General features: G+C 40.0%; 1 protein-coding gene across 2 annotated transcripts in view; it reads left to right on the forward strand.

The window, feature by feature from the left end:
• EPHA6 (EPH receptor A6) overlaps positions 1-27,196 on the forward strand; it is a 1,195,522-nt gene that overhangs the window by 280,482 nt on the left and 887,844 nt on the right. For both annotated transcript variants that reach the window (XM_077480173.1, XM_077480174.1), the window contains exon 3: positions 9,989-10,652. In XM_077480173.1, coding sequence (XP_077336299.1) covers positions 9,989-10,652 — 664 coding nt within the window. The remainder of the gene's footprint in view (positions 1-9,988; positions 10,653-27,196) is intronic.

Consider the following 27,196-nt stretch of genomic DNA (forward strand, 5'->3'; position numbering starts at 1 on the left):
TCTTAAATATTTCCCGACAATTTATTTTCCAGGAGCTGCGGCATCTTAAGTGCCTTCTATTACTCATTCCACCGTAGCTACGTCCCAGAAAATAACTACTTTTATCTTTCTATGCCTGTTGCCCACATTTAATTAATTTGTAGGCGTCGTGTCAATGGGCTAAACACAAGCAAGGCTTAGTTAAATCTTTTAAAGGCATTTTGCATAGTGCAATTACAAAAACACTGAGAAGAGTTTAAACTTGAAAATATTCTGGTGCACGCCAGCAAAGCTGACATTTCAGTTTAATTCTGATAAATAATATAGCAGCTGAGCTATTTGTATGTGCATCTCACCAGACAGGAAAGCAGAAACAGCATTAATGACTTAACAGTTTGGTCTGGGTAAAGTGATATTTCATTTACAGGTGGAGAGTTGTGGTCTGGCTTGTCAGTTGTCTCCCTTTCATCAATTCTGGAACTTTTCAGTCCAATTTGGAGCGTTCCTATCCACTTTGGGCTGCACTCTCCCTGCTGTGTTTTCCATGATATAAAAAAAATCCATAATGTATTAATAAAGTACAACAAAGAAAAAAAAATTGTGTAACAAGCAAGTTCACAGAGAAAAAATGGTGCATTGGTAGCAAGTGTCCAAAAAAACTTTGTTCTCAAAAATCTTCAAATCCACAAATATCAAAGTGCATATGTGCAATAATATTCCATAAAGTGACTCTTGTGATGAAAAAATCCTGGTTGATACGAGAGTGACTTTACACACGTGCTCCCCCCTGTGTAATTGCGCTCACCTCAAGCTGTGTGACCGCTCAACTAAGTTTGGTCCACATAAACTTTTGAGCCACTCCTGGGCTCTGAGTGCAGATATATTCAGCAGGATTCCACGGTAAAATCCAGAGAAGGAATCCTCAATGTTAAAAATAGGAAAGAGACTGGATAGTGCATTATCGTTTTGTTTGTAAATTTATTTTGAAAAAATAACATTAGGGTACTCACATTTCATTGGTGCTTCCAGTGCACCAAACTATAAAAAGCATTAAGTACAAATATCCTCTCCCAAGTGGCTTCAAATTTTGTGTGTCAGTAGTTTGCTCAAATGAGCATGAGCCTGTTTCGTCACAGGGCTAATCACGTGTCATCACAGGGCTAATCATGTGTCTTCCTCAGGAGAATGATCCCCCTGAGGAAGACACATGATTAGCCCTGTGTCGTCACATGTAGGGGATGGGCCAGGACGGTGGAGGAAACAGTCTCATGCTCGTTTGAGTAAACTACTGACACACAAGATTTGAAGCCACTTGGGAGAGGATTTTTGTACTTAATGTTTTTATAGTTTGGTGTGCGCTGGAAGTACCAATGAAATGTGAGTACCCTAATGTTCAAACTTAGTTGTGCAGTCACACAGCTTGAGGTGAGCGCAATTACACAGGGGGAGCACGTGTGTAAAGTCACCCTTGTATCAACCAGGATTTTTTCATCACAAGAGTCACTTTTTGGAATATTATTGCAGACATGCACTTTAATGTTTGTGAATTTGAAGTTTTTTTTGGACACTTGCTATCAATGCAAAGAAAAAAAAAATATATTTTTTCACTGTGAACTTGCTTGTTACACAAACATTTTTTTTATTTGTTGTATTTTATTAATATATTACGGATTATTGATGTTATTGCACTAGTATCCTTGTATTAATAAGGATATTATCACACAGCGCTGAATATTCCTTCTTATTTTTTATATATAGTTTCACATAGCATGGGGATTGTGATAGCAGCTGTGAATTTACACTTTTTACTCTTTCTTTTATTTACCAAACCTAATGTTATTTGTAGCTAGGGGTATTTTAGGGTAGCTCACAGGGTTTTTATATATTTATAAGAAAATATCTAACAGGAAGAGTGAGAACTTCTCATAAAGGCAGGTGTGCAGACTTTGAAACCCAAGAGCAGAGAGTTCACCATTGGAGGCCATGTTAGAAACTTTGAAATGACTTAAAGTGATATTAAAGACTATCTTTTTTTAAAATAACAAACACGTCATGCTTACCTGCTCTTTTGTGTTTTTTCCCAGAACAGCCCTGATCCTCCTCTTCTTGGATCCCTTGCTGTACTCTTGGCCCCTCCCTCCTGCCGAGTGCCCCCAGAGCAAGCAGCTTGCAATGGGGGAACACAAGCAGGTTCTTTCCCGAGCATGTCCATTCACACACAGAGCCGAGGCTTGGTCCCACCCCCTCTGTATTCTCATTGGCTCACTGGCTGTGATTGACAGCAGTGGGAGCCAATGGCTTAGCCAGTTAAGGTGGAGAGTTCCCAGAGAGCCAAGGCTCTCATGCACATTGCTTGATCGAAATGGGCTCAGGTAAGTATTAGGGGGGCTGGGGGGACTGCTGAACACAGAAGTTTTTTTTATCTTCATGCATGAAGGTAAAAAAACCTTAAGCCTTTAGAATCACTATCTACTGTACTTAAAAATAAAATCATTGTTTTGGGGGGGGGGGAGGGGTAAATTACTTAACTTTTAAGGGCAAATTCTAAACTTTTCAGTGACTTCTGGAAACCCAACTCTGGGCCCCCAATCTACTTGAAGCATTGAAATACTCTGGTGTCTTGAGTTTCTTGAGTTTCTTGAGTGTCTTGAGTTTGATGACTTTTGGCAATGGGTGGATCCTGCAGAGAGCAGCTCCACGTCATTATGCCACTCTCTGCAGCATTCTAGGTGGGGGTGGAACCCAGCATCATTCAACTTGGAAAATGTATGGTGCCCCATAGCTGGATCAATGAGACTGTGAGAGGAAGCACCAGAATATGGCAGGAGCTGCTTTTTAATTTTTAGGAGTTTCCTTCTCCTTTTTTTTTTGCACAAGGTTGAATTGGGCTATAAGGTGGCATATAAAAACAAATCAGCTTGATGTAAATGTAACAGAGTTTCAGGGGATGATGTGAGAAAACCCCTACCTTGTAGCCATTACATCCTAATGCTGTAGCAGCTCCAGGGTAACAGTGGATCTTGAGTCTTTGCTAAGTGCTCACCAATCCCTAGGCATGAGCACTGTCACATGACGGGGGCAGTTGGCAATGTCACTACTCAATGCTGGCTGTAGGAGAAGGAGAAACTGTGAAGGCGTGCAGATAACATGAGTATTGGTGAGTCATTGGGGGCCCCATTGCAGAAGCTCTATCATTTTTCCTTACATGGGCAAGGTGACAGCATCTCTTCATAGTAACTGAAATAATCATTCAAAATATACTTTGATGAAAATTATATTTCTTCTTCAAGCACATTTTGTAAGCATCAGTAACTGTAACACCCTTCTCATTGGCTTAACTTTATATAGGCTATTCCCCACTTCATTCCATCATGAATGCTGCTGTCAGGCTCATCCACCATACCAACCGTTCCGTTTCTGCTACTCCTCTCTGCCAATCCCTCCACTGGCTTCCACTCACCCAACAAATTCAATTAAAAACACTAACAACAACTTACAAAGCCATCCACAACTCTCAAGCTACATCACTAGCCTAGTCTCAAAATACCAACCTAATTGTTCTCTTCATTCCTCCCAACACCTCCTGCTCTCTACAGTAACTCCCTCATCACCTCCTCCCATGCTGGCCTCCAGGACTTTTCCAGAGCTTCTCCCATCCTATGGAACTTCCTACCCCAATCTGTCAGATTATCTCCTACTCTGTTTGCTTTTAGACAATCCCTGAAAACCCTCCTATTTAGAGAAGCTTATCCTGCCCACATCTAACAACTATACTTTGATTTTCTCCATCAGCTCATCCCCCACAGTTAACACTTTTTGTATCACTTGACTCTCCCTCCTAGATTGTAAGCTCTAACGAGCAGGGCCCTCTGATCCCTCCCATGTTGAATTGTATTGTATCTGTACTGTCTGCCCTCATGTTTTACAGTGCTGCGTAAAATGTTGGCGCTATATAAATCCTGTATAATAATAATTCCTGTATAATAACTATACAAATATTGTTTGTTTGTTTTTTTTGTTTTTTTTACTTTTGATGTATTCTATCTGACTTCTGTAAGAATTACAAGGTTACTTTGTAGTGTTGAATTTTGATGTGTTTTAAAGGGTACCTGTCACAAGAATAGTAGCTGCTAGAGAACACAGCTAGTGGCATTTATTTTCTGGCACAGTTGTATGCATTTTCTGTTCCACTTTGCCTCGCACCACTCTCACGATCAACATACAAATGTGGCTGGCATTCAGCGTATGATAATTATGTAATTTATGTTTTTTGGCCCTTAAGGAAACTATAGAAGAAAAGCAGTTCAAATATATCATAAAGATATAAGTCTTGGATCAGCGTCAAATGTAATAACTTCATTAGAGTTCATTATTACTTTGAGACCTATAAATCTGGAACTCATTTATATTTTATTAGTACATCACTCAGTACCTGTAACCTTTTAGGTACACCATCTTTGTTTGAAATAGATATATACATTTTGTACTGTGCTTCCTCAGCCTTTATTTTCAAACACACCTGGCAGAGGTTCCTCTGTGCTTACAAAGTCCTTTTCTTTTCATTAGTTATTCAGTGTTGCTTGGTCTACCCAAACTGTTATGTCAGGTTTAGTAGCTGCTGCTACGTTGAAACACCCACCTATTTTATATATCTCTTGAGGAGCCAGTATGCAAGACCATTACACTTGAGTGCACTTAGGTTGGTCCTGCAGGACCTAATGTTACACAAGGTCATCCTCTACTAATGCATCTTTCATCTAGCTTGTATAATAGAGCATGCAAGAGAAGACATGAGACTCACACATTTTCAAAATAAAGAATATGTTTCAGTCAGAGCAGGAATAGAGCTATAAACTAAAGCAAGGAGCAATTAAAGCTGACCTTTCACCATTGACTACTCTTTCTGGCATTCCCTGTTCTTGCATGTCTCTTGCACAATCTATGCAGGAGAAAGGGTAGTAGTGCATGATAGGACAAGATATCTAGGGGTTTGACTCTGTGGTACTTCCTTCTCTTGGCACCCTAAGTACATACTTACAGTATGTTGCTTAATAGTTGATCCAGGTCCATGTGTACTCAAGTGTTGATGAGCACCTTCAGTGTGCAAGCAGAAATATACACAGTTGCACAACTTCATGCAAACTCTAAACTATAATTGACTCAGCTTTTTCAGATGAAAATGCTGAAAGTAAACCGACTAGAATTCGAACACACTAAGTGACAAATAGCAGGAAGAGATGGACTGCTACACTGTACTGAGGATTTTTTTAGCTGTTGAATTATTTTAGAAAAAAAAAGAAAAAAAGAAAGAAAAAATACTAAAATGTTTTGAATACAATCATAGTCACAGTCAGCACTCTACACAATGGGCATTTAGAATTTGGAAGAGGGGGGGCAGCCATGTAATTATGCACGCATAGGGGTTATTTTGAATACAGAATCAAGCTTGGAAGGCAATCAAATTTCAACAGTTAAACAGGGGCAAAAGGATAGTGCAGAATGAAGATTCATGACGAGAAGGATAGAAAGGTAAAACCACTTCATTTCAGGGAGATTTTACCCCCGTCATGACTAGGCATTTTTTTTTGCTATGCGGCACTGCACTGCTTTTAACAAATAAAACATTTATTGAATACAAGATGTAGCACTGACCCCCGAAGGACCTGCTGGTTTAATTGGGCTTACTGTTACCTTCTTGACTGTTTCTCCGTCTAGGGTTTCCCGTGGTAGATGGCCCAAAGAAATGTGGAAACTGACACTGAATCTTCTTTGAGTCTCTCAGTTTAGAGTAGAGGGTTAGGATTAAGTTCAGGTACTTTGGACTGCCCAAAAATATGATAAGTCCCATATAGAAAAAATCCAGAGAATAAATGTTTCATAGCTGGATTTCACAACCCCCGGATAGACCTCCTCTCACTAGGCCTAGCAGCCAGTGGGGTGTTAAGAGAAAGTCTCTGCCACAGACTTGAATGTAGAAAACTTGAGCAAAGTCTCTGCCACAGACTTGGTTGTAGAAAACTTGAGCAAAGTCTCTGCCACAGACTTAAACCTAACTGAGAGACATAGACAAATTTAAAGAGCTATCATACAGTACCAGTATCTCTCAGCCGGTCTGGCGATACCATATGAGTGTAGATCCATGAAGTGTCCTTCAACTGAGCCTCCAGGCTCCTTCAGAGAAGCCAGCCTTGTGCATGGCCTTCTCCTGAAGAGTCCTCCCCTGGGTGCTTCTCCAGTTGCTGGGCCTCTCCTTTAGACGAGACGGCATCGGACCACCTTTGAATCAATAGGACCCCGATATCCATTCAGGCCTGTCCCTGCAGTTGCTTTGCCTCAGGCCAGACATCCCTGAGACTTGGAAATGCATGATTGTGCACTCCAGGCCAGGAGGGCCATGGGGGTTGGTCAGGAGGACCAGAGCCAAACAGACAGAGAACCTCTCTGGACCGGAACCCCGGACCACGTGATGTCAGTACCTTAAATACCACCCCCCGAATGCACAGCAGGAAAACGACTAACTTGTGTACACGTACACATAAGATAACATTGGATGAGTTCAGGGGCAGTTGAAAAAAGTATCTGCCTCTGAACGTCCGTTTACCAGCAGCAGTGTACATGATGCCTTAGACTGAATGCACCTAAATGCAGGTAAATGCTCAGTATGAATTATGCCATTTAAGATAATTACATGCATTTACGGTATATGCATAAAGAAATGTCCTTTAAACACATACAGTATAAACACTTGTATGTCATTGCCAGTGTGATTGAGGCTCTAGACAATCACATGGCTGGAGACTAGTAGAGGTAGATATTAATAGCACTGAGTTACAAAATTGCTTGTGTGTCAATTGGATACTGTTATAGCTCTTTTAAAAAGAAAGTGGAGTCTTGCCACTTGTTGACAGTGCTCTGTACATATACTGTGACAGTGCAGGTCGTCTGTGCAGAATCACATATATATATATATATATATATATATACATGATTCTGCATTTTTGGGTACAGGGTGCGCCCTCCTGCCCCGGCTGTACTGTGATTCATTACAGCACACGCTGATCACCGAGTCCCAGCCAGTGATTGACCACCCAGCGATTGGCTCTGAGCTTCACGGAACACAGCTCTGTGAGTGTAAACAGCACAGAGCTGTTTTCAGTGACAGTTGTTTTTTTTTTCATTCCCTGATAAGCAGGGAATGAAACAATTAGATCCCCAGTAAAAGCAGCACACAGTACACACATAAACACTTGTTAGGCACATATTTAACACCTTGATCACCCTAGATGTTACATAGTTACATATAGTTAGATAGTAGGTGAGGTTGAAAAAATCCACAAGTCCATCAAGTCCAACCTATGTGTGTGAGTATATGTTGGTATTACATTGTAAATCCCTGTATGTTGCAGTCATTCAGGTGCTTATCTAATAGTTGTTTGAAACTATTGATGCCCCCCGCTGAAAACCACCGCCTGTGGAAGGGAATTCCACATCCTTGCCGTTCTTACTGTAAAGAACCCTCAGTTTAAGGTTAAACCTCTTTTCTTCTAATTTTAGTGAGTGGCCACGTGTCTTATTAAACTCCCTTCCGCAAAAAAAGTTTTATCCATATTGTGGGGTCACCAGTATGGTATTTGTAAATGGAAATCATATCCCCTCTCAAGTGCTTCTTTTCCAGAGAGAATAAGTTCAGTTCAGTTCAGAATAAGTTCATGCTTGTAACCTTTCTTCATAACACATATCCTCCAGACCCTTTATTAGCATTGTTGCCCTTCTTTGTACTCGCTCCATTTCCAGTACATCCTTCCTGAGGACCGGTGTCCAGAACTGGACAGCATACTCCAGGTGAGGCCAGACCAGAGTCTTGTAGAGTGGGAGAATTATTGCTTTATCCCTGGAGTTAATCCCTTTTTTTAATGCATGTGAATATTCTGTTTGCTTTGTTAGCAGCAGCTTGGCATTGCATGCCATTACTGAGCCTATCATCTACTAGGACCCCCAGGTCCTTTTCCATCCTAGACTCCCCCAGAGGTTCACCCCCTAGTGAGTAGATTACATTCATATTTTTTGCCTCCCAAATGCATTTTCTGACATTTTTCATTTGTCATGTAGTTGCCTACCCCATTAATTTGTTCAGATCGCCAAAAGAAAGTTCTATTTCTGTGAAAAGAATTATATAAATTTGGTTTGGGTACAGAGCTGCATGACCACGCAATTGTCAGTTAAACTAGCACTGTAGCTTTCACTCCTGCCTATTTTATGGGGTTTACTTTATGTTCTTGCTAGACGTGATTTGTACACCACTTGTGATTGTACTTGTAGCGCTGGCTCCTGACGAGCATATGCTATATGTTTTCAAAGTTAATTTTCCTGAAACCGCAGTTGGGTTTTGGGGCTAATTTTACTAAATTTATGGTTTTAGTGCCAGTTTAGCTGGGTTGCACTGGGTTCTCACCTTCGGCAAGTGTGAGAATGCAGTCTAGCTGGGTGTATTAAATGCCATGTTTTCTTTCGGAACCAGCCCAGTGGGAGTGTTTTCCTGCTGTAAATGGACGTTCAGAGGTAGATACTTTTTTCAACTGCCCCTGAACTCATCCAATGTTATCTTATGTGCACAAGTTAGTCATTTTAGGCAGTTGCGTTTATAGGCTTTTCATTGAAGGCAAAAAAATTATTTCAGACACCGTTTCTGACGTTTCAGATGCCAAACGTGTTTAGCCGGCATATTTCATTTTTGGCTAATTTGAAAAAAAAAATTGAAATATTTTTTTTTTTCAGAGGCTTCTAAACACAAGCGCGGCTAAATGGAGAAAAACTGACTTTTTAAACGTGGGTTACTATCTGTCAAGTTAAATCGTTCAGGAGAGGTTGTAAAAATGTCCCATGTACATTAAGCCTAACTGTGCCTTGAAAATAGAATTCTGTGCTTCCAAGAATAGTCTACATACTCTGAAAACATCAAAGCGCATGTAACAATATGTAAACACACGTAGAAGCGAGTACATCTAAACACAGGAGAACTTTTTTGGTAGGCATGAAATGTGTTTTAGCGCTCCATATAATTTACCCAGCACTTTAATAATCTAAACACATGAGTGCTAGTGTGAATGTAGAGTAAGGCTGTGTCCACTCCATCTCAGTAGATGAGTCTAGACAGATCCCCTGCGGAGTTGGATCAGAATGGTATGTATGTCACATTTGTGACATTCTTGTTTACTCAGATTTTTCCACCATGGATGAAATGGCCCATGTAATTCCTATGGGTGGGCAGATGTAAGCGGACTTATGTCCTGTATCTGCCCAACTCTATTCCGGTCAGTCCATCTGCATATGCCCACCCCTAGTCCAGGTCCATTCAGGTCAACATACCTGAATGGACCTGGAGATGGACAAATATCGGCATATGCAAGTCCGCTTACATCCGCCTACCCATAAGGATGTATTTATTTATATTTTGAGATGTATAATCACAGATCAAAACATGGACAGACAGACCACTTGTGTCTGCAAAATATTGCTTTGCAAATATAACAGAATGCCCTCAGGAATGTTGTTTGTGGTTATGTAACTGTTTCATTGCCCAACAGTTGTTCTTCCTATTACAACAGTGAGACTGATCATGTGATTGTAGCAGGCAGACCCTCCCACTAAAGAAGTAGCACATGACTGAGATGAATGAATTTGTGTTCACATAAAAGTAGTAGGTAAACTCTACATGAAGATTGATAAAATCTTTGCAATTTATTTTATTTGCATAGATGGGATTTGGTACTTTTTCCTATCAGACCACACTATCTTGGAAACTTCTGCCCCTTCTATATATTGTTTTCTAATTATATCCTGAATCTATGACACTATTTTCCTGTATATAGAATTGCAAATCCAGTTCATGAAATTGATGTAATATGTATGATAGTTCTTTTAAAAAAGTGTGTCCATTTTATACTATATATTTGATTCTGGCGAATATGCTTTTAAATTCTTATAATAATACATTTTAATTAATTTGCAGTGGGATGCCATCACGGAAATGGATGAATATAATCGGCCTATTCATACATACCAAGTATGTAATGTCATGGAAGCAAACCAGAACAACTGGCTCAGAACCAACTGGATCTCCCGGGATGCAGCACAGAAGATTTTTGTGGAGATGAAATTTACTCTCAGGGACTGTAACAGCATTCCTTGGGTGGTGGGGACTTGTAAGGAGACCTTTAACCTCTACTACATGGAATCTGATGATGCCCATGTAGTAAAATTCAAGCCCAATCAGTATAGTAAGATTGATACTATTGCTGCTGATGAGAGTTTCACACAAATGGATTTAGGAGATCGCATTCTGAAACTGAACACAGAGGTCCGAGAGGTGGGGCCTATTACCAGAAAAGGGTTTTACCTAGCGTTTCAAGATATCGGAGCCTGTATTGCTTTGGTGTCAGTACGTGTCTACTATAAAAAATGTCCGTACATGGTGCGCAACTTGGCTATGTTCCCAGACACTATTCCAAGGGTGGATTCATCTTCTCTTGTTGAAGTTCGAGGGTCCTGCATCAAATATGCAGAAGAAAGAGACACCCCCAAACTGTACTGTGGAGCTGATGGCGACTGGCTTGTACCACTTGGACGCTGCGTCTGCAGTGTTGGATATGAGGAAGTGGATGGAACGTGTCATGGTAAGTCATTTTTAAATAAGTCTTTGTTTTCTCTGCTACTGGTAAATACAATATATACTCTTATGTACAGCATTGTCTTCTTAAAAACTATCATGTATTCTCAGTTCCACTGAAATTCAAAAATAAGGGATTTATCGTGTTCAAATCCAGCAAAAACTTTATTTTTTATTTTTGGAATGTAGATTTTAAAACCATAATCAGATTTTTAATGCTTTCTGTATGCCCCTATGGAGATTTCTCATTACTTCCTATCTATTGGAGTGTCACGCAGAACAGGAAGTGAGGGAAAATCCCCAGATCTCAATGAAAACAGATTTCTAGTAGAGTGAGAGGGTTCCGAACATTTGACAGGATGAACATAAGGCAGATTTTCTTCATTGTCTTGAGGGAAGCATACAACATTCATTTAACTCTTAGAAAAAAATTTGAAGTGAAGTTGTTCTTTAGAGAGGCACAGTTCAGGGCAAAGTAACTGTCTGAAGACAGCCAACCCACAGGGTAGCTATACTTATCAAGCCATGCTCCCACTGCACTTTCGGCACTTGTGGAACCCTTTTTAACATAGCAGGACTTCTGGGTTTGAAAGAGCATGTGATCTTCCCCGTGTGACAGTGCTCAGGCCTTAATAGCCAATCACCAGGCCCAAATACCACCATGCGGGGGGTTGTGATGTCTAAGCTCCAAAACCAGCTAACACTGGCACTAAGACAGGCTAGTATACTGCAGCAGTAAAGCAGTGAGGGAGTTACACTAAGTAAGTTTAAAAGCCTGTGGCGGTGGGGTATCTGCAGACACTGCTACTTTAACTTAATTCAACAAAGTGACTGTTGATAGGAAGTGGGCCAAGACAATCAAATCATTCCTTCTCACTCATGTATTCAAGATTGTTTCTGGTAATGTTGGTGTGTATCACAAGTAGAGCCTAAATATGCAGTAATTTATTCATTTGTGAGAAGTCATTGCTCTGTTTTTCAGCATTATAATACAATGTTGGTTTCCTTTAGCCCAATTCATCATAATCCTAAAGGTTGTTCTATATTGTTTCTTTCCAAGCTCCAAAAAAAATGTGTGCTTTTCAGTTGTTGCAGTCATATGAGTTATTATTCTGCACTATAGTAAATATCTCTAAATTTAAGCTATATGCATAATAAGCTAGCATTTTTAACACATATGCAATTTTTAAGATATGTTGTGAAGATTCAGAAACAGACATACTGGCATGTAGAATAAAGGCATCAAAAGGGACAGCTTGGCATAGGTTTTCTCCACCTGGCAAGTATCCTCACCACTTGATCTGGCAAAAGGTACATGTTCACTGTACTTTTTTGTGGCATATTGAACTCAAACGTTAGGTGCTAACTCTTTCCTATTGTTTCATTGGCTTTTGGAAGAGAATTGGCAGAGCGGACAGAACAGAGTATGCAAAGTATTAGGACTTGATGTTTTTATACATTCATTGTCCATGTGAAGTTTTGTAACTATATCAGAACTGGTTTGAATCTGATTCAGAGTTTCTGATAATGGAAAATGTTTGCTAAATATTGTTCTTTATAGTGATTTCTCTCTCTAGATTTAAAGTGCAACTAAATCCTCCTATTCTTTTTCAACATAGGAAGCTGCCATCTTCTGTCATGGTGTGATACATGTGATTAGTTATGACACCAGCCATTTGATAGTTTGACAGTTTGGTTGAGAGCACAAGCAAATGTGACAGTTAGCATTTCTGGCATGCCGAGAATGTAACTGTTTTTTGAAACTTTTAAATCAATGGGGTTATCTACGAAAGGCAAATCCACTTTGCACTGCAAGTGCACTTGAAAGTGCAGTCGCTCTAAATCTAAGGGGTAGATCTGAACTGAATGGAAGCTCTGCTGATTTTATCATCCAATCATGTGCAAGCTAAAATGCTGTTTTTTAATTTTCCTTGCATGCCCCCCCCCCCTCGGATCTACAGCGACTTTACTTCCAAGTGCACTTGCAGTGCAAAGTGGATTTTTCTTTAGCAAATAACACCCAATGGGTTTATTTCTGCTTTAAGGATATCAAAAACATTTAACTTACTAGAAAAAAAGAGGAAAGTGACTGGTATGTCCTTAATGGATAAGGCACCTCATCCCAAAATAAATACAATAGAAGACAAGGAAGGCGGGATTATCACGGTGCCAAAGACAACTCAATACAAATGTTATAAAATAAACAAATTTTATTACAATAAGATTAAAACCAATAATGTAATATATGCAAACAAATATGATAGGAGAGCAAGTAGCAGTATTTGTTGACTAGATTTTTGTTGTTCCTTTTTATTTGATTTTTGTTTAATTTAAATACATTCTTCTTTTTATTTATTTTTTATTTATTTCTGATTTGTGAGATTTGTACTACAGAAATACATGTCACTGTCTTGTTATTAATGTTTATGTATGTAGTTGGGTCTTGCACTTTGTGACATTGTGATCCCACACCAAGCTTGCTTGTCAGATGTCGTTTCTTTAATCATTCGTAGGGTCATATTTATTGGTACAGTAATGCTGTCCATTCTCTTTCATCTCTGATGCCTCTTTTCCTTTTGTTTCCAGCTAAGAAAGCCTTCATCATTGATTGTGTGTTTATACTATATGGAACAAAAAATGTTTGAGTTTAATTGCAATTCTTTCCAATGAGCAATCTAGTTTTATTTCTAAAATTGATTGTGTACGTTACACTTAGGCCTCATGTACACTGCAGCTGATAAACGGACATTTAGGAGCAGTTGGGTATTTTTTTCAGCAGCCCCTGAACTCTCCTTATGTTATCTTATCTGTACATGTACACAGGGTCATTTAGAGGCAGCTGAATTTAGTGCCATTTTTTTTAAAGCAAAAAAATCACACTTAGGATGGAAGTTTATTGGCATTTGAAACGCCAAATGCTTGTAACAGCATACAAACACGTTTATAAGAATTTTCCTTTATAGGTACTTTTATTGGGGAAACATTTCTGACCATTTGCAATATGGAAAAAACAGGCCTTCCACAACCCTTGTGCATTGTAGGCTGCAAAAGGATGGAGAGAGAAAGAGAAAGAGAGAGAGAGTCCTGCATAGTAGGCATTTAGGAGGGTATACTGATGAGTACAATCTGTTACCTGGAAAAAAATGCTTCTAAACGAAAATGTTCATGAATGCCGCCAAACGCGCATAAATGGGGCATGTAAAAGTGGCATAACTGTTGTTTTTAAATGTAATTTACTAGCTGTCAAGTACCAGCGCTCAGAAGAGGTTTTCAAACGTCCTGTGTACATGAAGCCTTACTCTAATCCAAACACAGACTAGTATTGCTCATATTGGTGTGGGCTGGTGTGCATGACTATAGTACTGATATTCAATTGTAAGCTATACAGAGGGATTGGACTGATCCAAATAGTTCAGTCATTTTCTGTAGAATTTGCTGGCGCTATGTAAATTAATATAAATAAGAAATATAACTAAATATATGTTTATCCCATTACAGGATGTGAAAAAAAATCATCTCCAAGTCAATTGTGTACATTAAGGGGATTTTCATGAACTTTATTGTAAATAATTACTTGTTTCTGCTCTGCTGATATTGAAATAGGCTATATCAATCTACATGCTAATGTATTTTAAATTATACAATATATTACTAAAATTTTTGTGTACTCCTGCCTTTACACGCACATGAACTTTAATGCCATCCCAGTCTTAGTCCATAGGGTTCAATATTGAGTTGGCCCACCCTTTGCAACTATAACAGCTTCAACCTTTATTGTAGCTATCTGACCAAAGATGAATCTCCCAGGGACATTACTGGGAAAACATGAATTAATCGTAGAGTTCTATAAATCCCTGGCTATGTACAAGAATTGTGCTGACAGTCCTTTAACCTTCACCTTTAAAAAAACAAATCAGCAGGTGGCATATTTCTCATATTTCTCAAATGTTGGCCTTCAGCCTACAAGAGGGGAGGGGGAGGGGAAGCAATTGTTTCCCCATTCATGCTAACAGTGTGGATAGAGGGTCTCGACTGTATTCAGATATCTAAGGTTGCTGGTGCTGTCGAAAAGTGACTGCCTTTTATAGAATGTCCTCATTGTTGGACTGATAATTTTTCACCCAACTCAGTTGATATTCAAATTGATTTTTGTGGAGCCATTTGGTGCTAGCAAGCCCATCAGTGGGTCAATTTTGCTCAATTGAAGCCACCTATAGTAGCCTTTAAACACTTGCCAAAAAAAAAATCTTATATAGCTACCCCATGCACACATTTATTTACAAACAACACACAGAAAAGGGCTTGTAGAATTCTAATTCTTGCTGATAAGATTATTCTTTTAATCTGGTGACTTCAAATATGTATCTAAAGAAATGAAAGACTATTGTTTCCCTTTAACGCTGCTACAGCTGAAACAAAGTCCAAGTTTTACAAGCCCATACACATTTTTAAATGCTTCTAAATTCAGCTAAGTGTTGTTACTAATTCCATATAGCGATGCCATGTTTATTTTAGCAGGTGCAGCTTGTCTTTGTGAATCTATATTTCTGCAGCTGCTCTCCCTTTATATCTGCTAGCAGACAGCTGGATGTACCTGGCACATCTCCTAACTCTTCCCTAAATGGCAAAAGTACAAACAACAAAATATTTCATTTGTTTCCCCTTTATGCTACTGTACGGCACACTACAGTAAACAAATGCACGCCACCAAGAAGCTGAAATATGTTGCCGAGCAAGGGAATGCACTACAAATTAAAGTCCAGTGATTATCTGTAACATTAAATTATTTTCCCACTGTCGAATTGTCTCGGAAAATATGTTGCTAGAAAGATGTCAGCTTCTTCATGCTGGGAATCTAATTATGAGTGTCAGTAACGCATAAGGAATGTGTGTGTTTATTGAGGCTTGTAGGCATGCTTTGTGTGCAGCAAATAACATCCTCTGTAACTTCTCCTTAATAATCAAGTCAGGCAGGACAATCCACAGCATTCCAGCTGTGGATGGTATACAAGTCCCAGTGTTTTTAGTTTGGAGTGGGCTCATTTGTAACATGTCCATATAAATCCAAATAAAACCAAAAGCAAAAAGTCCCAATGAGAAATTTCAATGCAAGGGTGAGTTTCCCTCCACCTCCAGCGCACTCGCTTTGCTCACCTCTAGGAGTGGACCACTGAGCTAACTGATGGTCAACAAAGCATGTCCCATATGGGTATAATCTCCAAACAGGATCCAGATCCACCCTTCGATATCCCAGGGATATAAAATTAAGGTAGAAGCAGACTCTAAGTTCACCCCACTGAGAAAGTTTGTGTGAATGTAACATGTGCGGGGGAAGGAGCCACGTTCTGACCTCACCCGCTGTAATCCTCGACCTCCATGCTTAAGGTGTCTGCTCCTATTTGCACTATTTCTTTTAAGCCCATGTGAGTAGCCATTTGTTAAAGAGGAAGTAAACCCTGATGGGTTTACTTCCTCTTTGGTTCCCGCAGAGGTAAAGCATAATGGACTACTATGCATCGCATAGTAGTCCATTATGTGTCACTTACCTGACACAGGAGCCAGCGAAGTCACAGCTGTCCCCTGTAGTCTGGAGCATCCCTCTTCTTGGTGGGTCTCGCTGCTCCACTGCTGTCATTCGACGAAGCCGCGGTGACGTCACTCCCACGCATGCGCACGGGAGCAGCCACTCGTGGCATATCGCCGCTGACAGCAGCGCGCTCAGTGCGCCTGCGTGCCACTCTCTAAGACGCATGCGCCGCAGACAGCGGTGACTGCGTTTTGGCAAATATCTCCTAAACTGTGTAGGTTTAGGAGATATTTCTTGGATTTACAGGTAAGCCTTAATCTAGGCTTACCTGTAGGTCAAAGTGGTTTGTAAGGGTTTACAACCACTTTAAATAAAGCTCTTTTAAAAGGAAATCATCAGTGTGCACTTAGATTCTGCTTCTCTCTTAATATTATATCCCTGGCATATTGAATGGTGGATCTGGATCCTTTCCTACCCAGCCCTTTCCTACTCAGCCTTAAGCCTCATACACACGATCGGACTTTGTACAAACCTTCCTGTGGATTTTTGTAAAAAGGGCGTCGGTCGAGAACTTGTATTGCATGCACACGGCAGTACTTTTTCAGCCAACTTTCACCTAATCACATGGTTTTTCTGCTCTTTACCGCCACCTTTGGTCAATCTGTATTGTTGTCTGATCTTTTGCATTGGTTCTGAGCTTGCCTGTTTGTACTTTGTACAAAAGTCCTATGGTTTTCTGTACACATGATCAGACTTTACTCCATCGGACTTTTGTTGCCAGAAAGTTTGTCCGTTTGCACAGCCAACAAAAGTCTGATGCCAAATGAAAAAGTTTGTCCGATAGAGCGTACACATGGTCGGATGTTGCTCCAAAACAGCTAATTTGCATGTTTGTTGTCAAAAAGTCTGATCGTGTGTATGGGCCTTTACATTGGGTTTCTGTTCTTTAAATCACAGAGGCTCAACATCAATGGTTCTAAGAAAAGGTATTTGATGAAAACAGATTTTATTTAAAAATGTCATTAGCATGTTCATGGGTGTGGGGGACCAGGAAATGTAAAATGTTAGCACATTGAATTTCAGCTTTAACATTTTTGTCTTAGTTTCTGAACGTGGGAGATCTGCTAATATGCAAATAATTTGAGGTCACATACCAGACAGTCAGAGTAATTTGTTGTTTTTGCCTTCCTTGCTGTGAGATCAGTAGGAGTTAGTGGGAAGCATGTTATGTCTGTATTCTACACTATTATCAGGACTGAGGCATAAAGCATGGAAAACAAGTTGATTTATAAGAATGATTATTTTTCCCCATTTCAAGCTTCCTTCCTTTCCTTCCCTACTACCATGACCAAATTGCAATCTTTGGTGTACTTCTACCCTTGGAACCTCACCTTTTCTGTGGCTTCATACCTGGAATGCATACCAGAACTGTATTAGCCACTCAACAGAGTGCTACCAGGGTCTGCCATTTGCTAATAGAAATAAAGGAAGCTGTCACAGGCTCCATTAAGGTTGCCCAACTATGCCCACCCTTTCCTTTTCTATGAATGAACTTGATCTATGAATGGAAGGGACGGACGGTTCAAACTTTTGCCCCATTCTCCATTCATAGATCTTGTTTGTGGGGGTCCTAGTAGATGATAGGCTCAGCAATGACATGCAATGCCAAGCTGCTGCTAACAAAGCAAACAGAATATTGGCATGCATTAAAAAAGGGATTAACTCCAGGGATGAAGCGATAATTCTCCCACTCTACAAGACTCTGGTCTGGTCGCACCTGGAGTATGCTGTCCATTTCTGGGCACCAGTCCTCAGGAAGGATGTGCTGGAAATGGTAATGAGTACAAAGAAGGGCAACAAAGCTAATAAAGGGTCTGGAGGACATTAGTTATGAAGAAAGGTTGCGAACACTGAACTTAGTTTGTGAGGGGATATGATTTAATTTTAAAAATACCATACTGGTGACCCCATAATAGGGATAAAACGTTTTTGGCAGAAGGGAGTTTAACAAGACACATGGTCACTCATTAAAATTAGAAGAAAAGAGGTTTAACCTTAAACTGTAAGAGCGGCAGGGATGTGGTATTCCCTTCCACTGGTGGTGGTCTCAGCTGGGGGCATTGATAGTTTCAAGAAACTATTAGATAAGCACCTGAACAACTGCAACATACAGGGATATGCAATGTAATATTGACATATAATCACACACATAGGTTGAATTTGATGGACTTGTGTCTTTTTTCAGCCTCACCTACTATGTAACTATGTGTATGTAACTATGCTTCATTCATAGAAGCTGTACCAGCTTTTATAAATGGAGGAAAGGGTGATCATAGGGGGGCACCCTTGATGAGAGGCTATGTTCTATTAGTTCTATTAACCGCCACCGCACTGGAAGATTACAGTAATTACACCGCAGCACAAGAGATACAATACACTGAAGGTGACTGAGGCCAATGGATATTCTGGAGGCTCCTTTGGGTCTCTAACTGGCATCAGGCATACTCAGGAGACTGACATCACAAACACATCTTTACAAACATTCCCCAACAGGTCAGCCCAGAGATTTTGACACATTGGCAATGACCCTAAAACCAATCAAAATTCCTACAATTCTCTAGTATTTGTATGCCTTGTGTGAATCCTCTCACAACACATTTTTCATAGGGTATAATTGACGGGTGAACTTTATGTAAGCCATATCAATCATTATTCAATGATATGACTGCTGAAAACTGATACCTGACTGCTCTTGTTAACTGACCTTACAACATCATTATGGGGTTTTGTACTGTGCTAGTAAAAGGAAGACAATTGCACAGGGAAAAATATGGAAGAATCCTTTTCAGATCCCTCTTTCAAAAATGTTATGTAAATGATTGCCTTCAGTAATCCAAGATAATGCAAATCAAGAGTCCTAACTTCATGCTTTGCTTGAGTTAGTAAATCAGAGAGCATTACATTTCTACAGCCAGTCAGCCAGCATTTTTAGAAGAAGGTCAGCAATGAGAGTCATTCTCCTTCTCCCAACATAGGTTTCCTATAACCCTGCTGGAAAATCGAATTATTATAATGCTGTCTTTTTTTTGTTCCAGCTTGCCAACAAATGCAAAATACAGTAGGTTATGAGCGCAATAAATCTTAAAAAGAATATGCTGCATAGTTTTCCTCTCTCTCTGTTAGATTACAATGCTTGTGCCAAGATTAACAAAAAAAAACTTGGCTGCAAAAGCATACCTCCTCTCCCATCGAGTATAATTCCACAGCATTATACAGCAGCCATCTGACTATTCTCTTTGACAGCAGTTTCAAAGCTGCACATCGTCCTGTTCTCGTGCTTCTTTGTCACGGTTTCTAAGCTATTTCTCCAAAACCGTACAGAGTTCATATTGAGCCTGCATTAATTCAGATCCTCAGCAATTATGACAGCAAAAATAGTTGGCCATCATTTATCAAGTGTAAAAAATTAGAACTGTGTGTGTTGGTTACAGCATTAGCCAATGAGATTTCTGCTTATTTACAAACCGGGGTGTGCAGTTCAGTTCTTTCTTCCACCGTGGGGCAGTAAAGGCATTATTCATGTGGGGACTGGGCAAAGATCATCCAGCAATCTAAAATGTACAGGAAAGGTTCCTGCCACTGGCAGACAAAATAAGCTCATAGAAAATAAACTAAATGGTGGTGCAGGATGACACAGTGGGGGTTATTTGCGAAAGGCAAATCCACTTTGCACTGCAAGTGCACTTGGAAGTGCAGCCGCTTTAAATCTAAGGGGTAGATCTGAAATGCGTGGAAGCTCTGCTGATTTTATCATCCAATCACGTGCAAGATAAAATGCTGTTTTTTATTTCCCTTGCATGTCCCCCTCGGATCTACAGCGACTTCACTTCCAAGTGCACTTGCAGTGCAAATTGGATTTTCCTTTAGTAAATAATCCCCAGTGTGTTAAAAAGACATTATTACCTATTCCATTCAGGGCAAAGAGATGGTGTCTTTGTAAAAGTTTGCCCTACGCTCTGATACATACCTTAACAGTGCCTCCCTTCTCTCCTTCCGTCACAGCCAGCGAAAATGCAGAAACACTATTTTATGACCAAGCAAGTGACTCCCTTTAGTGTCCACCAAGAGCCAACACTAGGTATTTTAATGTCGGCTGTGAGGGAGGCAGAAATGGCAAAGAATCCCTGGCAGGAGGAGCATCAGGTGTTGGGGGTGGGGGGGGGTGCCTTTAAGGACTTTTTAGAGCAGCCTTTCCCAACCAGGGTTCCATGGAACCCTAGAGTTGCTCCAGGAGTTGCTAGAAGTTCCTTGAGCAATGAGCAACTTCTGTCTCCCAGATAAATAAACATTGGCACCAATGATCTTTTTTTTTGAAATTTGTAAGATGGGGATTCTAGCCATTGACCACAAAAGTAAGGTGTATTCTTTCCTCTGACCATCACAGTTAGGTACTGTAGCTATAGTAATTATTAGCAGGTGTTCATTGACAGCGGGAAATAATTTCATGTGTTCCTCAATAGACAAAGGTTGAGTGTTAGCCCAGGCAAATTTTTTTTTAGCTTTTGGTTGAGTGTGTGTGTATGTGCGTGTAGGGGGGGGGGGGGAGAGTGGAGGGATGGGGGTAGAGGTGTTAGAACCCTTAGAACCCCTGTGCAGTTTTTGCTGTTATCTGGGTCTCCGTTAGAGAGAAGGTTTCACCAGACACGGAGTGAGGGAAAATCTGCAACAGGGAGACAGACAGAAATAAGTATCAGCCTCTTTTAATTTCCCATACAGCAGACTGGAAGAGGGAGGAGCAGCACCAACAGCCAATTATGTATGTTGCATGTACATGTGCTGACATGGCACATGTCAACAGGGGTAAAGAGCAGAATGATGACTAACTTTGTCACCTACTGCTCCTTTAATGCCCATTCAGAGATGGTAGGAAGGGTCTTAGCTGTATTGTTTAACTGAAGTCAGGTTCCCAATCTGGCTGGCTGTAGATTGGCTGTGTAGGTGTCAGTACTGGGTGTACAGATATACAAATACAGCTGCCATGCATGTATTCCAAAATGTAGCTATTTGCCCAGAGTTCAGTTTTAAAAAATGACAGCAAGAATTATCAAATATGCCAGATGTGAGCTGGTGTACTTGATAGGTGTAAACACAGATGCTGCATTATAAAATAAATTCACAGTGAAATCTACTAATTGCACCAGCCACAAATGACAGAAAAATCCATATTGTGTTACTGTCCTTAACAGAGTGCTATAGTAATTATTAGCAGGTGTTCATTGATGGCGGGAAATAATTTCATGTGTTCCTAGATAGACAAAGGTTGAGTGTTAGCTCAGGCAAATTTTGTTTAGCTTTTGGTTGAGTGTGTGTGTATGTGTGTGTAAAGGGGGAGGGGGAGTTGAGGGATGATGGGTAGGGGTATTAGAACCCTTAGAACCCCTGTGCAGTTTTTGCTGTTATCTGGGTCTCCATTAGAGGGAAGGTTTCACCAGACACGTGTGGGAAAATCTGCAACAGGGAGACAGACAGAAATAAGTAAAAATCACCTCAGTTCCTGTTTGGTCAACTTGGACAGAAAAACTGAAAATGAGAATGAAAAATCTTTCTAATGGAGTCCCAGATAGCACCAAAACCCATCAGGGGTTCTAATCCTTCCATACTCTATCCAATACCTAGGCACACTTAAAAGTTAATAATGACACAAAGGGATATCCTTATTCTTCATGAATAAGCCATGCACATCCACCAATTAATGGCCTTTAATCTATTATACATGAAATAGTTTCTTGCTGTGTTTTTCTGCCTCCCTGTAACAACCTCCTTGAGCTCCTGAACCTCTCTTTGCCCTTTCACTACCCTCTGTTTGGAACAAGTGTTGCAGGTTGGTTGTGGCCATCTTGAGAGCAGTAGAATCATGAAGGATGAACGTAGTCACCCTCTAACGAGAAGTCGGTTCACAGGAACAGAAGAAAAGGATTTCGGAGATTTGGAGGAGGCTGAGAGCAATAGTGTCTCTCAGCAGATCTAAAAAATAAAATGAATGCAGTTGTGTTCTCACTATAAACATCATTATATGAATTTATAAATACAAGGAGTATAAGTAACTCAATTTAAGTATCAGCCTCTTTTAATTTCCCATACAGTAGACTGTAAGAGGGAGGATCAGCACCAACAGCCAATTATGTATGTTGCATGTACATGTGCTGACATGGCACATGTCAATAGGGGTAAAAAGCAGAATGATGACTAACTTTGTCACCTGCTGCTCCTTTAATGCCCATTCAGAGATGGTAGGAAAGGTAATCTTAGCTGTATCATTTAACTGAAGTCAGGTTCCCAATCTGGCTGGCTGTAGATTGGCTGTGTAGGTGTCAGGATTGGGTGTACAGATATACAAATACAGCTGCCATGCATGTATTCCAAAATGTAGCTATTTGCCCAGAGTTCAGTTTTAAAAAATGACAGTAAGAATTATCAAATATGCCAGATGTGAGCTGGTGTACTTGATAGGTGTAAACACAGATGCTGCATTATAAAATAAATTCACAGTGAAATCTACTAATTGCACCAGCCACAAATGACAGAAAAATCCATATTGTGTTACTGTCCTTAACAGAGTGTTAAGTCTGCATAAAACCACATTGCTTGGTGAATATTGATTGAATCTGAGAGAACTATGTCATAATGATGCTGAGATGTCACTGCACACATGCATCAAGAGGCTCTGCATATGATGTCTGTGCTCAGGAGGCTTTCAGAAACAGAAAAGCAAACAGTAGAGTTTCAGGGGCTATAAAAGTCACATTACAGATCCGCCCCATGTACTGTAGCCACAGAAACTGGCACGGCAAGAAATACTGTAAATTTACTGCTGCTCAACTCTTTCTGAAAGTGCTAGTTGAAAGGCTGTTTGAGACTTTAGCATTTAGCCTGAAGTATATCTAAATCCAAGAGCCTAAATATATTTGAGCTTACAAGCCCTTAGATGTAGTGGCAGCATCAGTTTTTAAGGCTAAGTACATAAAAAAATATCTGTTGATCCCAGTAGAAAGCTTGTGTCCTTGTAACTTGCTATGGACTGAACCTGGTTCTAGAGCTGCATGCCATTTTCACAATATGGAAACAATTTTATTGTACAGCATATGCACAGACCTTCCATCCAGAGACCTTACCAGATCTATGATAAACCCCCAGCAGGGGGTGAAATGTGTCAGAGGTCTCTGCGTGGACTGTCAGCGCATGTGTACAATAAAGTTGGTTTTACCTTTTAGAAGTGATGTGCAACTCTGAAACAAGCCCTGAAGGAGTGGTCACTTGTGTGCTGGAGATGAGCATGATTGGGGGTCTTGTAAGCAAGTTAATTTTTGTGAGTAATCTTCCCATTAACTGAACTGAAATCTAGAGATGAGCACTCCTGAAAAAATTTGTTTGTTGTCGTTTATTCATTTTGTGTTTTGTTTTTACGGGTCATTCGTTATGATCACAATTCGTAAATTTGAAAATTCTAAACAACAAAATAAGAAAGAAAATCTGAAAATTCAACATAATAACTAACTAATAATGACTATTAAATTATCGGTATTGGAATTTCCTTTCAAATTTGACTGTTAGCAAATGTAACGAAAACAAATTTATCCAAAGTTACGAATTATATGAAATGACAAATGTCGCATCTAAACAAATGGAACAGAACAAATTAATAATAAATAATAATCATAAAACCTTTTTATTATTATTTTTATTTATTATTATTAATTTATTATGTTCCATTCATTTAGAAACGACATTCGTTATTTCGGATAATTCATAACTTCAGATAAATTTGTATTCATTACATTCACTGACAGCCAAATTTGAAGGGAAATTCCAATACCGATAATTTAATCGTTAGGAATAGTTCATTTATTGTTAGTTATTATTTCAGATTTTCCCATTTTCGGGTTTTCGGATTTTTGAATTTCAAATTTACGAATAATCAGAATTTTTTTTTAAACAGGTTTTATTTAATTAGAATGTTTCCAAATTAACAAATTTGTCGAAATTCGGTAAAAAACTAATTTGGAACTAAATTAATTGCACATGTCTACTGAACTCTCAAACAATGTTCTAAACTTTCTTAGCTAACTTCAGAAATGTTTTTCTTTCTGATGCAGACGAGGAGGAAGAATGTGTTTGTAGTTTAAATCAGAAGAGCAGTGTAGAGTGACAATGCTGCTCCTTCATAGACACAGTTAAGTGATTATTGTCACCCACCCTAGGACACGAAATGTGTAACTGGCAGAAATAAGAAGTGTAAATAAAAGAAAAGCATAACAGCATGTAAAAAGACACATCTATGGACTATTAAACAGAAATATAATATATATATATATATATATATATATATATTTTTTTTGGTTTAGAATTGCTTAAAGCCAAACCAACTGATATTCATATTTGTCCCAAGTCAGTGACTAAGAAAACCATTGAATCAATATGATAGCCTATGCTGGGCAAAATAAAAGATACTGTTTAAAGTTCAGATATGCCCAGACAGTGGATATTACGCTGTTCACATTTCTAAAAAGGGGAAGCTGAACCTTCCAGGACCAAAAAAAAAAAAACAAAGCAGAAAACTGTGTACAATTGCAGACTTACTTCCGATTTTATGATTGTGTATACAGGCCTTAACTTTTTCAGATCCGCGCTATAGCCGAATGACGGCTAGAGCACGGATCCACTTTGCCGAGAGCCCGTTAAGACGTCCTCCCCTTTACATGCTCTCCGCGCCCAACCTGCAGGGCGCGCACGGCAAGCACTGTGATCACAAAGTCAATGAGATCACCGGCTTCAGTGCTTTGGTCCCAAAGAGCGAGAGGTAAAGCCGCCCACCAGTACCGCCTGCCAGTGCCACCTGCCAGTGCCCACACAGTGCCACAAATCAGTGCCCACCAGTGCATAAGTGGCAGCAATAAATGCCACCTAAAAATGCCCAAGAGTGCCTCCTATGACTGCCCACCAGTGGTGCCAATCAGTGCCTCATCAGTGCCACCTAGCAGTGCTGCCTATCAGTGTCACCTACCAGTGCCGATCAGTGCCCAAAACTGCCACCCATCAGTGTCCATAACTGCCACCTATCAGTGCATAAGTGCCACCTATTAGTGCCACCTTTCAATTCCCTTCAGTGCAGGCCCATCAGTGCCACTCATCAGTGCCACCCATCAGTGCCCACCAATGCCACTTATCAATGCCCACCCGTGCCACCTATTAGTGCCCATCGGTGCTGCCTTATCAGTGCCCATCAATGCAGCCTATCAGTGCCCATCAATGCAGCCTCATCAGTGTATATCAATGAAGGAGTAAAATTAACTGTTTGCAAAATGTATTAATTAATTATTATTTTGCTTGTATGTGATACAGTGAAGCCGCAGCTGAACACCTTTGATACTTTTTATTATTTAAGAAATTCACAATTATTTTACACACTTCACAATCTTTCACCTTAGCGCAGTTTGTTTCCCCTTTTTTTCTATTAATAAAATATAAAACGGTTTTGTATTTTGTTTTTAAAAGCGTTGGTCTTTTTATTTTATTTTTAGCAAAAATAAAAAACCCAGGGGTGATCAAATACCACCAAAAGAAAGCTCTATTTGTGGGAAAATAATGATAACAATTTTATTTGAGTACAGTGTTTTATGGCCGCACAATTGTCGTTCAAAGAGTGACAGTGCTAAAAGTTGAAAATTGGTCTGGGCAGGAGGGGGGTTTAGGTGCCCAGTAAGCAAGTGGTTTAACCACTTAAGGACCGTCTCGCGCCGATAAACGTCGGCAGAATGGCACGGCTGGGCACAATCACGTACCGGTACGTGAGTCTTTAAGTGCCCAGCCGTCGGTCGGGTGCACGCCGCCGGCAGCGCGCTCCCGACCTGGTCCTGTGCTCCGTGACCGTGGCCGCGGGACCAGCGGACCCAATCGCTGCTGGAGTCCCATGATCGGGTCACAGAGCTGAAGAATGAGGCTGTCACCGATCGTCTCTTCCCTTTTATAGGGAAGGACATGATGTCACAAGCCAGGCCACACCCCCTACAATAAAAAAAACACATCACGTCATCCATAACCCCAAACTGCCCCCTAGTGGTTAACTCCTTCACTGCCAGTGTCATTTACACAGGAATCAGTGCATTTAAATAGCACTGATTGCTGTATAAATGACAATGGTCCCAAAAATGTGTCAAAAATGTCCGATGTGTAATATCGCAGTCACAATAAAAATCGCTGATCACCGCCAGTACTAGTAAAAAAAAAAAATATGAATAAAAATGCTGTAAACGCTATAACTTTTGCGCAAACCAAGCAATAATCACTAATTGCGATTTTTTTTTTACCAAAAATATGTAGAAGAGTACATATCGGCCTGGGGATATTTATTATAGAAAAAAGTAAAAAATATTGCATTTTTCTCAAAATAGTCACTCTATTTTTGTTTATAGCACAACAAAAAACAAAAACGCAGAGGTGATCAAATACCCCCAAAAGAAAGCTCTATTTGTGGGAAAAAAAGGACGCCAATTTTGTTTGGGAGCCACGTCGCACGACCACACAATTGTCAGTTAAAGCTACGCAGTGCCGAATCGCAAAAAGGGGCCTGGTCCTTTGGCTGCAAATTGGACAGGGGCTTAAGTGGTTAAAGTGGTTGTATACCCTTTTTTGTAACTTTTACCTACAGGAAAGCCTATAATAAGGCTTACCTGTAGGTAAAAAAAATATCTCCTAAACCTGTACGGTTTAGGAGATATTCCCCTCGGTATGCGCCGCTGACTGCAGCGGCGCATGCGCATGAGGGGATTCTCGGCCTGAAAATCCGGCAGTGGCCGGCGGCCGGAAAGAAATCTCCCGCGCGCATATATATTTTTATAAAGAAAAAAAGCGATTCTAAATGCAAACGTGGCAAAATGCCGCTAAACACGGCATGTAAACGCGACAAACGTTGTTTACTATCTGTTAAGTTAAATCATTCAAGAGAGGTTGTAAAAATGTCCCCTGTA

The sequence above is a fragment of the Lithobates pipiens genome, unplaced genomic scaffold (assembly GCF_037356315.1).
Source record: "Lithobates pipiens isolate NorthernLeopardFrog02 unplaced genomic scaffold, aLitPip1_a1.2 Scaffold_16, whole genome shotgun sequence".
NCBI lineage: Eukaryota > Metazoa > Chordata > Amphibia > Anura > Ranidae > Lithobates > Lithobates pipiens.